Source organism: Xenopus laevis, chromosome 2L (assembly GCF_017654675.1).
Source record: "Xenopus laevis strain J_2021 chromosome 2L, Xenopus_laevis_v10.1, whole genome shotgun sequence".
NCBI classification, from domain to species: domain Eukaryota; kingdom Metazoa; phylum Chordata; class Amphibia; order Anura; family Pipidae; genus Xenopus; species Xenopus laevis.
The window spans coordinates 145,565,482-145,581,015 of record NC_054373.1 but is presented as its reverse complement, the minus strand read 5'-3'; the positions used below and the strand labels follow the sequence as shown (position 1 = coordinate 145,581,015).

The 15,534-nt window shown below is 38.3% G+C and overlaps 1 protein-coding gene across 5 annotated transcripts in view; it reads right to left on the bottom strand.

The window, feature by feature from the left end:
• Positions 1–13,747, bottom strand: part of rbms2.L (RNA binding motif single stranded interacting protein 2 L homeolog) — a 74,069-nt gene extending 60,322 nt beyond the window's left edge. For 4 of the 5 annotated variants that reach the window (XM_018247427.2, XM_018247432.2, XM_018247435.2 and 1 more), the window contains exon 1: positions 13,615–13,747. In XM_018247427.2, coding sequence (XP_018102916.1) covers positions 13,615–13,680 — 66 coding nt within the window. In that variant the 5' untranslated portion in view covers positions 13,681–13,747. The remainder of the gene's footprint in view (positions 1–13,614) is intronic. The other variant, XM_018247428.2, reaches the window with a different exon arrangement.
• Between the last annotated feature and the right edge of the window lie 1,787 nt (positions 13,748–15,534).

The window sequence follows — 15,534 nt, the reverse complement described above, 5'->3', positions numbered from 1 at the left end:
TGACAACCAGTGAGCTCTTTTTTAGCCCAAACATGCAGTGCCAAACAGTTTGTGGCACATTTCCATAGAGAAACATTTTCGGAGACAGGCAATCAAATATCAGTGACTGTCCCAATAAATAAAAAGAGACATCAAACCATTGCACATTTAGTCAATACATTCTTTCACCAGCATCTCTGGAGTATTAGCAACTATTGTATCAATTCGAACAGCTGCCCTTAAAGGGGAACTCCGGCTTCCAAACCAATAAAGAGGCCCACATAACAAGGAAACCCCTAATATATCCATCACAGTTACCAGTTTCTTCAAAAAGTATGAATAAATGTCATTTTCTATGTTGAAATCCAGCTGTTTAACAGTTCTTCTCTTTCTGCATCATTTAAAATCCTGGCAGGGAAGGAGGGACTTAACACTGAAATTTGTAACAACTTCTCTACAGCTGACAGCATGCAGGAACTACATAACCCACAATGCATTGCACTGTGATGTTCCTTTCCTTATTGAAATCATGTGTGCAGGGAATTGTGGGGTTTGAAGGATGCAGCCTAGGACAGATGGCTGCTGATACAAAGTAACAGTAGTCAGCCAGCTCAGCAAAGTAGTCAGACAGATCAGCAGGAGAGCAGGGGGTTAGGCTTAGGGATCTGTTCCAAACCATTAAAAATCATGAAAAGTCTGCATATTTTTTAATTGATGTATATTTCAAAGTTGCTTGAAATTATGTTTACTTTTCAAAAAGCTTAAGTTATGTTTGTGTGGAGTTCCCCTTTAATGAAACCCATGGATTCAAAGATAAGAAATGTATCAACTAAATGTATCAATTTAGAACAGTTTAGACCCCCCCCCGGGGCTGCTTTTGAAAGGTGAAAAATTAGATTTGCACTTCAATATTAGAAGAATGATCACTCATAGAAAATAGAAAGTAATTAGAGAAAGTCTTTATTTTTGGTGAACAATCTGAAACCAACTGAACTGAAAAGTGTTGGAAGGACCCCTTTAGAAGGTAACAGGGTGACAAAAGTTTAAGACCGATTGCAATTAGGCTTCACTCTGCTAAATGTGCATTTCACATGTTCTCTAATGTCCCTTTGCGCTGATGACAAAACATTCAACCCAAAGGCCTCAAAATATATAGAAATAACAATATACATTACACCGACCACTAGAGTAGCAAAAAGAAGGCAGATCGGGGAGATCAGTCATCACGAAGAAGAGTAGATTTGTCGCCTGACGACTAATCTCCCCCGTGTGGCCAGACCCAAATGCTAGCCACATACTAGTCTTAAAAGAGTGGTTCACCTTTAAGGTAACTTTTATTATGTTATAGAACAGCCAAATCCAAGCAACTTTTCTAATGGTTTTCATTATTTATTTGTTATAGTTTTATAGTTATTTGCCTTTTTCTTCTGACTCTTTCAAATGGGCGTCACTGACTCCCTTCTAAAAAAAATGCTCTGTAAGGCTACAAATATATTGTATTGTTACTTTTTATTACTGATCCTTCTATTCAGGCCCTCACCTATGCATATTCCAGTCTCTTATTCAAATCAATGCATGGTTGCTAGGGTAATTTGGACCATAGTTACCAGATTGCTTAAGATGCAAACTGAAGAGCTGCTGAATAAAAAGCTAAATAACCCAAAAACCACAAATAATGAAAAATGAAAACAAATTGCAAATTGTCTCAAGATAGCACTCTCTACATGATACTAAAAGTTATCTCAAAGGTGAACAACCCCTTTAAACAACCATATGAGAATTATATCTAAAATTGATATATACTGACTTTACCACTAACAGGCTATACAACTAATGAAGAGACTTCTTGATTTGTGGGCATTGAACTCTGCCTCATTATTCAAGCTTTATAAAACCCCTATAGTACACTTGTGCTTAAGTAACATAGTAGCATACAATAGTAACATAGTAAGTCATGTTGGAAAAAAAAGACACTCTATTCTCACTCTATTTTAACCTTCACTTCTACAACTGAACCCACATGTACTTTTACACACCTATGCAGTATGCATTTAACCCAGGCACCCACACAAAAAAACCACAAGGGTCTCATTAACAGTCTATATACATTTCACAGAACATATATGAACAAATCAGATATTTGCTAGAGTCAGTTCTCTGCCGCATGACTACTTTGTGGATGTAAATTGATGTCACATGATGGCTCTTTCTGACCCATTTGCACTTTGCCCTTGTAACAGCACAGCAGTTTCCTGTACAGGTATGGGATACGTTATCCAGAAACCTCTGAATTATGGGACTCCCACAGAGTCTATGTTAATCATATAATGAATGTTTTTAAAAATGTTTCCCTATTCTTCTATAAAAATAAAATGGTACCTTGTACTTGATCCAGAATGAATCCTTATTGGGGGTAAAATAATCCTATTGGGTTTATTTAAAGGGATACTGTCTTTGGGAAAACATGTTTCTTTTTTTCAAAACGTATCAGTTAATAGTGCTGCTCCAGCAGAATTCTGCACTAAAATCGTTTTTTTAAAAAAACAAACTTTTTTTTAAATGTAATTTTAAAATTTGGCATGGGGCTAGAAGTTGTCCATTTCCCAGGTGCCCCACACCATGTGACTTGTGCTCTGAGAAACTTCAGTCACTCTTTACTGCTGTACTGCAAATTGGAGTGATATCACCCCCTCCCTTCCCTCCCCAGCAGCCTGTCAACAGAACAATGGCCAGCAAACCAGGTAACAGCTATCTGGCACCTTTGCTGAAGGATTTGTTTGCACTGCTAACTAAACCCCTGCCTCTTTCTGCTTGGGTGCCATTCTCATTTCTACTATTGGGTGGGGCTAGGAAGCCCGACTTTGGTGAAACACAATGAGAAGGGGAGAAACAATAGCGGTCTCAAAGCAGTTCCATCCTGAAGTGCTCGCTCCTTCTCAAAGCTCAGAATCAGGCACAATGCAAGAAGATGGCTGCCTCCACACCAATATAACAGCTAAAATAATACATTTGTTGGTTCAAGAATAAAATAATAAAAGAATACAATTTTAAATGGTAAAGTGGATTATTTGCAATGTAAACAGTGTAATTTAGAAAGTAAACCATATAAATCATGACAGAATCCCTTTAATGTTTAAATGTTTTTTTATCAGGCTTAAGGTATAGAGATCCAACTTACAGAAATACCCCTTAAGTCCCATACCTCTACAACATAAATCTATTCTAGCCAGCAGATAGGGTAGTTGTATAGTAACTGATATGCGAGCACCAAAGATCTATTCATTACCTATTAACAATAGTACCACATCTATCTTTGGTTGATGATGCCAATGGAAAGCTTCCCAGTCGAGGCAAAACATGCAGGTACTACTTATGCTTATTACTTAATACGTATAGGAAGCATTTTCTTTGCATAAAGTCCATTTTGTCTTCATTCTTTAGTGTTTATGTAAAAAAAAAAAAAAAATAGAACAGACAATAATAAAAAGCAGCTGCCAGTCCAAGCAGAATTTAAAGGTTACCCACTGCCATAAATCTTGAGAGGCTAATGTTTAAATAACTGACAAAGTATATTTTTTATTAACCTACTAATTTACTTTGTGAAGACTAAAAAAAGCAAAGTCTGCAAAAGGAACAGTTCTGCTGCACAAAGTGTTAAATATATTTGAATAAAGCGAGAAAGCTACAACAGTTTGACCATTTCGGTGGGGACCTTTAAAATTGAAAAAGTATAACTATCTCCCACACCTCTGTACTCACAGCCAGGCCATGGATGAGAAATAAGTACATGCGAAGGCCATTTCTTTTTTTCACTGATGACGTCAATGGTGCATTTGTCTCCATGGCTTTGCCTGGCATTTTATTAATGAAGAGTAGTGTAATCTTCTGTAAATATGCTCTTACTGTGGTCACTACATTTCTACAAGGCAGTGATGTTTAACCTGTCAGTGTCATGGGAAATTATACGATACTCTTTATGTTCCAAGGCCAGATTATAATTAGACAGTGACATAAAGGTATGTCTATGGAGCCCTTGGTCAGATTACATGCCATAAAATCTCGTGGAAGGCAACATCCAGCCCACAGTCTCCAATTGAGCAGCCCCAATACCCCTGTATAATGTACTGCAGTTAAATATCAGAAGTCACTCACGGGTTTCATGAGTCTCTGAACAATATATTTAGGAATGGGACAACTGCACGCAGAATTTCCTTTACCTTTATACTTTACTCAGGAAGCATTACAGGGTATATTTAAAGGGGAACTACTGCGAAAATGAATAAATAAATACAATCAATTAAAGATTCTGCACAGTTTCTGAAATAAAGTTTATTTTCACTATCCCTCTCTCAGCATCTGTTTCTCTTCATTCTGTCTTCATTCAGGAGTTGGGTGTCAGATGAATGATCCAATATATCTTTTAAGGGGACTCCTTTTGCCCAGAAGATGCATTAGAGCTCACTCTATTAAAATCACCAGAAATCCTGTCTCTCTATATGCAGAATTTGTGCAAAAGGCAGTTATTTTGTTAGATTTTGTTTGTACTGGAATCAGTTATTAGAGTGAGCTCTAATACATCTGCTAGGAAAGGGAGCCCCCCTATAAGATGTATTGGATCTAACTGTCAATGAATATCTGACACCCAACTCATGCATGAAGACAGAATGAAGAAGGATATTAAACATAAACTTGATTATTTCAGAAACGATGCAGAATGTTTGATTGTATTTAGAAAGTTTCTTAGTTCAGTATGATGAAGTTTATCATTATTATTATAATAATCATTTTTGCGATAGTTCCCCTTTAAAGCTGGACAGAAAAATGGTACAGAAACATAATTTCACTAGCCTTCGTAATATAAACAGTGTATATAATATTTTAAGGTCACTCTGAAGCTGCAAGTAAAAATATTTTTTGTTGAAAGTGGTGCAAAGCCTAGTAAACACGCTTAGAAGTGTAGGTAGTTCAATTGCATCTCATTACATTCTAATGCAGTTTTCCTAACTATGCTACTGGTTATGCACATTTACTAGACTAGTGCTGATCTTTTCATGCCAAGTAAACGGAAATGTATATTTTTAGCATACATTATTATATATCTGAAGAATGCGGATTTATTAATAGTGCACCCAGAGTGTTTAAAATTAGAATTTATCCCAAAGGGGAATCTCTATGTTACTTTAAATGCTCCAGCTTTATAAATGGGTATTTTATTAAGATGGGTGGAAATGTATCTGCCTGGAGAATTGTAGAATCTATCTAAAACATTTTCATAGTGACAATATAAAGATGAAAAAATACTTTAATACACATGGTTTTTAATACACTCAGGGAGCATTAGAGAGAAGAGGAGTGGGTTAATGTAATGGCTCCAACAAATCAAACAAAATTAGTGGATAGGAAATACAGGGAAGGCAAAGCCCCTCAGATGTGTGAATAGATATCATTCCCATGGAAGTAGGAAGAAATATATTCAGCACTTTTTGCAGCATCCAAATTCAGCTAAACCAAATCTGAACCCTCTCCTTAAAGGACTTGAAATAGCAAGTGAGGGTTCAATTTGGGTTTGTTATTTGACTTAGGGGGTTATTTACCAACCCTCGAATTTATCTGGTCAGGCTTTTTGGGGCAAAAACTCTAATTTTTTGTTGAGAAATAAAAACTTGATTTTTTTTCAAGATTTTTTTTATACCCTGATGCTGCAAAAAATCCAGAATCTGATAATATCCACAACCTCAGACCTGTGGATGTCAATGGGAGAGGCACCTATCTCAATTTGACGTTATCGGGGTCTATGCTGGGTTTAGCCAGAAACACTGACTATGCTGGGTTTAGCCAGAAACACTGACTTTTTAGGGGTTTTCAGACAAAAACTCAAGCGATTCAGGAAAAAAAAAACTGAAAAATTAGTTTGATTCTGGTTTTTTATCAAGTTTTTCCACAATCCGATTGAGTTTTTTTTATTAATAAATAAGCTAAAATCGGGTATGGGAGTTTGGTCAAGCAATTTTTATTGGTATTGGTATTTATTGGGATTATGAGATACATTCGGATTTTAATCTTTTGTGGAGGATCTAGTATTTTGGCCAACAAATGTTTGGATTCTATGTTTCCCTAGTTAAATATTTATAATATATATATGCAGCAGCTGCAAAGTCACTTAAATGGACAGAACATTGTAGCAAGCTTTAAAAAGAAAATAAAGTGAAAGCACATCACAACATAGGTACAATAAATATTGAAGGTCTAAAAAATGCAGAGCTTCATTCCTAATATTGACAAGTGAAACAAGGAAGTAGTATGAGTGTCTGTGGGCAGCTTCCCAACGGTCACAAAGGAAGGCTTTAGGAAAAAGCCATACCATCATCAGTGCTACTAAGCTGACCAATACACCTGTATTCAGGACATATAAATGTTCCTGGTGGGGGATTCTGGGAACTGTAGTTCTATAGCAGATAAGGGCAAAAGCTTGCTTGTACCGCCGATTTGGTTGATGGAGTAATTAGACGTTTGCGAAAAGACACACACGCACAAAAACCAACTTTTTGGAATGAAAACGCTGCTATAACACAAATGCTGTGAGATGCATCCTAATCCGCAGGCCAGTACTCCCTATCCATGATACAGCCCTGCAATGCAGCTTTAATCAAGCACAGACCCAACAACACAAGGTTTCTGGGAGGAGCAGTACAAGAAGTGATTCTTGCTGCTCCCTATGTTGTCCTTGTTGCTTGAGGTGTCTGTCACCAGCGCTGGCGACAGCAAAGTCTGACACTGAGGCTACAAGTGCCCAGGCTGTGCCAGTAACAGCTGAACAAATGACAGATAAGTTATAAGAGTGAAGAAACAAACAGAAATTAAAATAAGTGCTGTCACATCTGAACACTATTTCCTTGGCTTTATTCCACTTCTATTTTACATTAAAGAATCAGAGCCATTATTGTAATGAAGCAGGATGTTTAAACACACCTGCTATACTGATCCAACTGAGTAACCTCCTTTAATCTGACATACAGAGATTTACAGTAATATGTGTATCAAATGCCAGGGATAAGTGGTATAAACATACCAACATGGGATTCATGGAGAGTGCCTTTATTTGTTATCACATGACTGCACTCACTGGAGTCCCCAAAATGGAACTTCTCACCATAGAAGTAAGGGTAGCCTCATAATGTGCGCTGCCTATTCCCAGGAGTTCTGGGCACTACTGTCATTTATTTTCACAGCCATAAAGAAGTTGAACCATTAACGGAATTGTTCAACATAAAAATAAAAACTGGGTAAATAGATACCCTGTGCTTTTTTTTTTTTTTTTTTTTTTATTTCAGTAATCTGGATGCTGGGGTCCAAATTACCCTAGCAACCATGCATTGATTTGAATAGGAGACTGGAATATGAATAGGAGAGGGGCTAAATAGAAAGATAAGTAATAAAAAGTAGCAACAATAAATTTGTAGTCTTACAGAGCAGTACAGGATAAGTGACCCCCCATTTGAAAGCTATAAAGAGTTGAGGCAAATAACGCAAAAACTATACAATAGAAGTAATGAAGACCAATTGCTGCTGAATTGATTACTACACCGTGATACAGAGGAACACAGCTGTGCACTTGACGCTTCAACAATCGGAATAGAGTGTGGCACTTTTATTGACTTTATTGAAGACCAACTGCAAAGTTACTAGGAACTGGACATCCTTTAACAAATTAAAGGAACAGTAATGTCAAAAAATAAAAGTGTTTTAAAGTAATGAAAATATAATGCGGTGTTGCCCTGCATTGGTAAAACTGCTGTTTTTATTTTAGTAACACTTCTTATATAAACAAGCTGTTGTGTAGCAATGGGGGGAGCCATTCAAAGGAGAAAAAGCTCAAGTTACACAGCAGATAGCAGATAAGCTCTGTCTGTCTAATGGTGTTATCTGTTATCCATTAGTTAACCTGTGCCATATAGCCGTTTTTCAATTTCCGCCATTGCTCCACAGCAGCTTTTTATATGAACTATAGTAGCGTTTCTGAAGCAAACAGATCAGTTTTACCAGTGCAGGGCAACACTGCATTATATTTTCATTACTTTAAAACACCTAAATTTTTTGGTGTTACTGTTCCTTTAAAGGTTAATTATATTAGAAACATTTTTTTTTATTTTGGACACTATTTATCCAGGTTTTATTTTTACACTGAACTGTTCCTCTAAGAAAGCATGTAATAGTTACATAATATATAAATACTGACAATGCTACTAAGTATCATGTATAAGCCTGACAAAAACAAGCATTACTATAGAAACATTGTATGTATGAAAATCTGAAACAAGCAATGCCGCAAATAACCTGTTCTTCCAATGAATTGGAAATAAAACAGAGGAGAGTAAATGGGTACTGTAATCAAAGTAGTTGTCTACAGCAGCACAAGTCACCCAAAGCAACCCAACCAGATGGTTGCTTTTAAACAGGTGACCAACAAATGTTGCCTGCTGAATGGTTTCTATGGGTTACTAGACCTGGTGCAGCTTTTGCGCTTCATATTACATTATCTCTATACATGCCCTTTAGCTTGGGACCATTCCAAAGCATTCCAAGGGGGCCTCTCTGTATGTACTTAACAGCATTGTGCACCTCCAACTATCATCTTCCCCACACAATCCACTTCCCAGCGTCTTTATGGCCATCTCTGACAATCTACTATAAGAAGTCTGATACTGGTCTTGCAACCCATAGCAACCAATCAGCAGATCACCATCGCGAGGTGGGCCACCTTGAGGTGGGCAATATCGGGCTGATCCGATCGTGGGCCCTAGGGCCCAACGATCGGATCCTAACGAATGGGAGCAGGCAGTCAGATCGCGGGACCGCATCAACAAACAGATGCGGCCGCGATCCGACAGGATTTTTAGTCCCATCCGATCGAGATCTGGCCGACTTTCTGACAGATCTCGATCGGGGAAGCCCGTCGGGGGGCCCCATACACGGGCCAATAAGCTGCCGACTCGGTCTGTCGGCAGCTTTTATCGGCCTGTGTATGGCCACCTTAAGTTGAGCCTTGTGATAAGTGTCTCTCAGCTCCACTCTTGTACTTTGCAGTTAGTTGACTGACTGTCCCATCTGCACAAGCAGTGTCAGCTCCTTTAATCAATTGCTTGTTTCCAACCAAAGGGCCACTGTTGTTGTTCCTGATTCTATTCCAAAATCAGATTAGGGCTCATGGCAGGATTAACAGGAGAGTAGATAAGGCAGCAGCTCCAGGCCCTTCACATAAAATAGACACATTCTATTCAGCCTATTGCTGTGAACAGAAGCCCTATGCCACTTATTATCTTTGTTTTATTTATATTGCAATGTTTGTCCATATCATATTGGATTGTACAAATGTACAGCATGGTGTATACAGTAGCACTATATAAATAATAAAATACATACATACTGTGGAACAGAATAATGGTAACAAAGTATGGCATGGCCATGAATAATTTCTTTAAATAACTATGTTATGGCTATACAGGGATGGTTACATTCGCTCTTTGCCTGCATGTCTTGCTATATGGTGAAGTTCTAGCTTTTCAACTACATTCAGACCACAGCTGTCAGAGTTCCTTTTAAAAATCCACTATTTTCATCACTGCATGATTTAAAGCCCTTAACAGGCTTAAATAATTAGAGTGACTGTCTACAGGTATTAAGATGCAAAAGATGTAATTCAAGGGCAGTTTTGAAATATGTAATTTTTATATAAACTGGATATATATATTAACAGAGAACTGGGCAGCACTAATGACAAATTAATGCAAAACAAAACATTTTATAAAGGGTCATTTTACTGTGATAGTTTCTTTAATTCTACAGCCCAAAAAAATACGGTACAAATGTTACATTATCTACAACTGCACATGCTTGTGGTAACACATTGCATTGGCCACTTTAAAATCTTCATCAGCTCCCAGCAGCCTCAATAATATCTTGCATATCCAAAGCAAAAAATACAATTTCCTTTCTCTTAATAAAATGTAATTTAAAATTACTGTATATAGGGAATAAGCTACCCCTAATATTAAAAAAAAAAAGTCACAAAGGATTTCCATGACTATAATAAAGTACAGGTATAGGACCTGTTATCCAGAATGCTCGGGACCTGGGGTTTTTTGGATAACGTATCTTTCCGTAATTTGGACTTGCATATCTTAAGTATACTAGAAAATCATGTAATCATCATTAAATAAATCCAATAGGCTGATTTTGCTTCCAATAAGGATTCATTATATCCTAGTTTGGATCAAGTACAAGGTACTGTTTTATTATTACAGAAAAAAAGGAAATCTTTTTTAAAAATTTTGATTATTTGGATAAAGCGAGGTCTATGGGATACAGCCTTTCCATAGTTTGGAGCTTTCTAGATAATGGGTTTCCAGATCTCATAACTGCACAATGGTGCAGGCCTGAGTGCTTTTAAACAGGTCATCGAACTCAACTAATATCTTCATATTTTAAAACAGGGGGAACATTATTTTTTAAAATACAAAATTACAGTCCGTTATCAAGCATCTGACCCTATGGAGCTTACAAATGATGTTCTTTCACATTCAAAAAGCACAACAAGACAGCTATATATTTATGTATATATCAGCTACCCTTGATTCAAACGTAGACTAATGATCCCTCTAAGGCGTCCGCTCGTACACAACAAATGGTGCATAAAGAAATTTTGGTGAAAACACACAATTTTGTATGAATTCCGACTGGAGCACACAGTTTTTTAAAACTGCGCACACAAGTTAAAAATGTGTACACAAAAGAATTTTTTTGTGCACATAGCCGAGAAGGAATTAGAGGGAACATTGAAACATTTTAAAGGAGACCTATAGTATAAGTGAAAAACCTTAAAGGGATGGTTGAATAAGAGACTGGAATATGAATAGGAGAGGAGCTGAATAGAAATATCAGAAATATGAAGTAGTGATAGCAATACATTTGTATCCTTATAGAGCATTTGCTTTTTAGAAGGGAGTCAGCGACGCCCATTTGAAAACTGCAAAGTGTCAGAAGAAAAAGGAAAATAACTCTATAAAACTATAGAAAATAAATAATGAAAACCCATTGAAATTTGGCTTAGCATTGGCCATTCTATAACATACTAAGAGTTGCCTTAAAGGTGAACCACCCCTTTAATCTTGTAGGCAATAATGAATGATAAAAATAATATGGTGCTGGTTTTATGTTGGGCAAAAAATGCATATTGCCTTTAATATGAGGGGTGACTGAGCATAATTTGCTGGGACTATATAAATAAATCGTGCTGAAAATTATAACATACCCTTAGCAAAAGTGTTGCTTTAAGTGATTAGATCACATGATCTTGTCATTCATGCTTATGTCACGAATGGAGAGAATATGATGCCTCATTTTAGAAACTGGAGGCTGTATTGATTGCATTCAGGCAAAATTGAAATGTTGTGCAGTATACATTAGTCAAGTATACAAATATAGGATATTTTCTTAACAAATTTTAAACATTTATATCAGGTAAACACAGAGGAAAAAACATGTTAACTTGTTGGCTGGCAGATCAAAGTATAAACTGTTTTGGGCGTGTTTTACATATGAAACATAAAAAATTGTATGCTCCCCTCCATCTATACAATTTGGCCCTCCATCTTTCTGAGTATAACCCTCTGTCCATCTTACACGTGAGTATATTGTTCTGTGCCTCTCCAACTTCTGCCAGTATTTCTAAGTATATGCCTCTGTTCCTCCCATATCTGGGAATAAATCACTCCCATCTCCTGCCTGTGTAAACATATTCCTCTGTACCTCCAATATCCTGATTTTCTGAGTATATTCCTCTGTGCCTCAAATCTCCTGCCCTTCTGAGTATATGTCTCAGTGCCTCCAATCTCATGCCGTTCTGAATATATTCCCCTGTGCCTCCCATTTCCTGCCTTTCTAAGTATATTTCTTTGTGCCTCCCATCTCCTGCCCTTCTGAGTATATTCCTCTGTGCCTCCTATCTCCTGCCTTCCTGAATATATGCCTTTAATCCCCTGCCTTTCTAAATATATTTGTTTGTGCCTCCTGTCTCCTGCCTTCCTGAGTATATTCCTCTGTGCCTCCAATCCCATGCCTTTCAGAATATATTCCTCTGTGCCTCCAGTTTTCTGCCATTCAGAGTATATTCCTCTGTGCCTTCCATTTCCTGCCTTTCAGAATATATTCCTTTGTCCCTCCATTCTCCTGCCTTTCTGAATATATTCCTCTGTGCCTTAAATCTCCTGCCTTCCTGAGTATATTGCTTTGTGCCTCCAATCTCCTGCCTTTCTGATTATATGCCTCTAATCCCCTGCCTTTCTGAATATATTCGTCTGTGCCTCCCATCTCCTGCCTTTCTGAGTATATTCATCTGTGCCTCCAATCCCCTGCCTTTCAGTATATATCCCTCTGTGCCTCCAGTCACCTGCTTTTCTGAGTATATTCCTATGTGTCTCCAATCTCCTGCCTTCCTGAGTACATTGATTTGTGCCTCCAATCTCGTGCCTTTCTGAGTATGTATCTGTGACTCTAATCCCTGCCTTTCTGAATATTTGTATGTGCCTCCCATCTCCTGCCTTTCTGGGTATATTCATCTGTGCCTCCAATCTCCTGCCTTTTTGAGTATATGCCTCTGTGCCTCTAATCCTTTCTGAGTATATTCCTATGTGCCTCCCATCTCCTGCCTATCTAAACATATTGTTCTGTGCCTTTCATCTCTTGCATTTACATGTGCCCCCTATCTCCTGTCCCTATGCTTCTTTGACACCCACCCCGACTTTTTGAGTATGTTCCTTCATCTCCTGCTATTCTGTCACATGTCTCTCATCTCCCGCCTTTGAGTTTATTACTCTCTGCCTTCTATCTCCTGCCTCTTGAGTATATTCATTACTACCTCATAGCTTTCCTCTTATATCTGTGTTTGACTTTTCCTTGTTTTTTGCAGTACTTTGTATTTCGTCTAGTGACCTTTGTTATTCTGTTTATGGTGGAGATATATATATATATATATATATTGCAGACTGTGTCTTTTGTTTATCAGCTTCTTTTCCCCAGATATCCTGCCTCCTTCCCCTGTGTTACAGTAGAAATATGACAGTGTGTTGCTTTGTTGTATTCTGGTGCCTGTTCCTTGCCCTTCCTTTCCTGCATGTCTGTGACACTGTCTCTTCCCTGTGTGCTGTTTCCCTCTGGGTGCGCCTGTATCTCTGCCTGTCACTGCCCTTCCTCTCTTACTGTTACTTCCAGTGCGTCTGACCAGAGAATCCCCACACATACCCCAGTGATCCCACCATGCACTTCTGCACAACACGAACCCAAGGGACGACTGTGCTGCGCCTTTCCCCTGAGATCATCAACCAGTGAAAACACATAGAAACACATAGAGCCATGACTGTCTGGGAACACACAGTAGAACCAGCTGACACACACACACACATATACACATAGACACACATATACAGACACATATACACACACACACATATATATATATACATACACACACACACACACACACAGCCCTACTGCAAGGGGAAACTCATTGTGAGAAGGGGAGGCCTGTGTGGGAATGGGACTGTCAGGGTGCCAGTGGGTAAGGGTCGTTAGCTGGGTTACCTTCTTGTGGCTCCTGGTGTAGCTGAAAGAAGCAATCCCTGCCCTTGAAGGGACAGACAGCAGCATTTTTTCCTTTAAGGTACAGGGAGATGGGACACAGGAGACTGGCAGATTCGTCCCGCCTTCTCTGACGTCGCACAGCCCTTATGCTGGACTGCCGGGTCCTAGTGCCCATCGTGTAATCCGCTTGTGTGGGTTGTATGGATAGCTCTATTAACTCTCACTTTGCTGGGGTGCTTGAAAGGCCAATGCTACTTCCGGCATCGATTTCTATACATTACAGATTTCTCACTTTCACTGTATTCCCCACTCATTGCTTGGAAATCGGCACATTGCAGTGAGCCGTGGTGTGTGTTTGTCTGTGTGTGACTACTTATTTCTGGGAAATGTTTTTCAATAAAAATGTGACTGGTGCGAGTCCACATATATTAAAAAAACAAGGGAAAGTTGTGCTCACCACTAGTTTTTAAAACCATTAGGCGAGGGTGCAATGAGGCTGTGACCACAAAATACATAAAGACAAATACAAGAGTCCTCTGCACTCAACCCATTATCAATATATTTAAGACAGACATTTTGTGCATACTGCTACTGAAAAATGCCTTACCCTTTAAACAAAACAGGGATTGTTTGTCCATATATTGCAATATATTTAAGCTGGCCAACTACGTCAAAGTCATCCCATATCTGGCCAGTCCTATGCTCAATTTTATCTGATTCATTAAGAATTCTATTGCTTCATTATACATTTTACAAAGGGACTAACTTACATATATTAAGTTGTTTGCAGGTTTTCTTTCCCTTTATACCCGGATTTAGCATGCTCTCAGGTGCGTCATAGAAAGGGCGCAATGCGTTGGAGCCTTAAAGGGTTTGTTAACCTTTGAGTTCACCTTTAGTATGGAGTAGAGACTGAGTGATATTATGAGACAATTTAGATTTTTATTCAGCAGCTCTCCAGTTTGGCGTTTCAGCAATCTGGTTGCTATGGTCCTAATTACCCTAGCAACCATGCACTGATTTGAATAAGAGACTGGTATAGGAGAGGCCTGGATAGAACTATGGGTAATAAAAAGTAGCAATAACAATACATTTGTAGCCTTACAGAGCATTTGTTTTTAAATGGGGTCAGTGACCTCCATTTGAAAGCTGGAATGAGGCAGAAGAAGAAGGGAAATAATTCACAAACTATAAAAAAAATTATAATCCATTCTATGACATAATTAAAGTTAACTTAATCACCCCTTTTAAACAATCTCCTTGTAATCTTTGGGGGGTGTCCTGTGTAAGAGGTCTTGTGTAGATCCATTTTAAATACACCGTGGGCTAAAAGTTTCCTTCGAGGGTATCAGACCAAATTCTTTTCACGGGTTTCACGTTACCTTATGCGTGACACACCATTAGGTGTCTATAGAAGAGCTGGGTGCCAGTGTAAAGTGATGATGCCATTGGATAGTAGTGGCTACTTTGCATGATTATTTCATCTCACTATGCCAGTTTATTCCTATCAGTGTGACGCCCTGTTACTCTGCCCATCATTTGATTTTTTGCAGGGCAGATAAATGAGAGAGAAACAACGTATGTTTACGTAGATAGATACCTCTATCATGATGCATCGCAAGGAAACTCTTGGCAATGTAGGAAACAATGTAACGTGAATGGTTTCCCACCGGCAATTTACTTTATTGCCACGAGACAGCATTTTCGGGAGGTTTGTCAGCTGCAATAGCACAGATTTAACCATGGGCAAAAAATTTCCCTGTTTGCTATAGCCCTTAAAGGATAAACAAACCCCTTATTAAAAAAATATATATAGCTGGTCCGCTATAATCATTGTATAAATGGCCAATGAGCACTCCATTGATCCCAAACAAGCAAGTAAGATGACTAAAACATGGTCAATCAACAGAATGTCTCTGC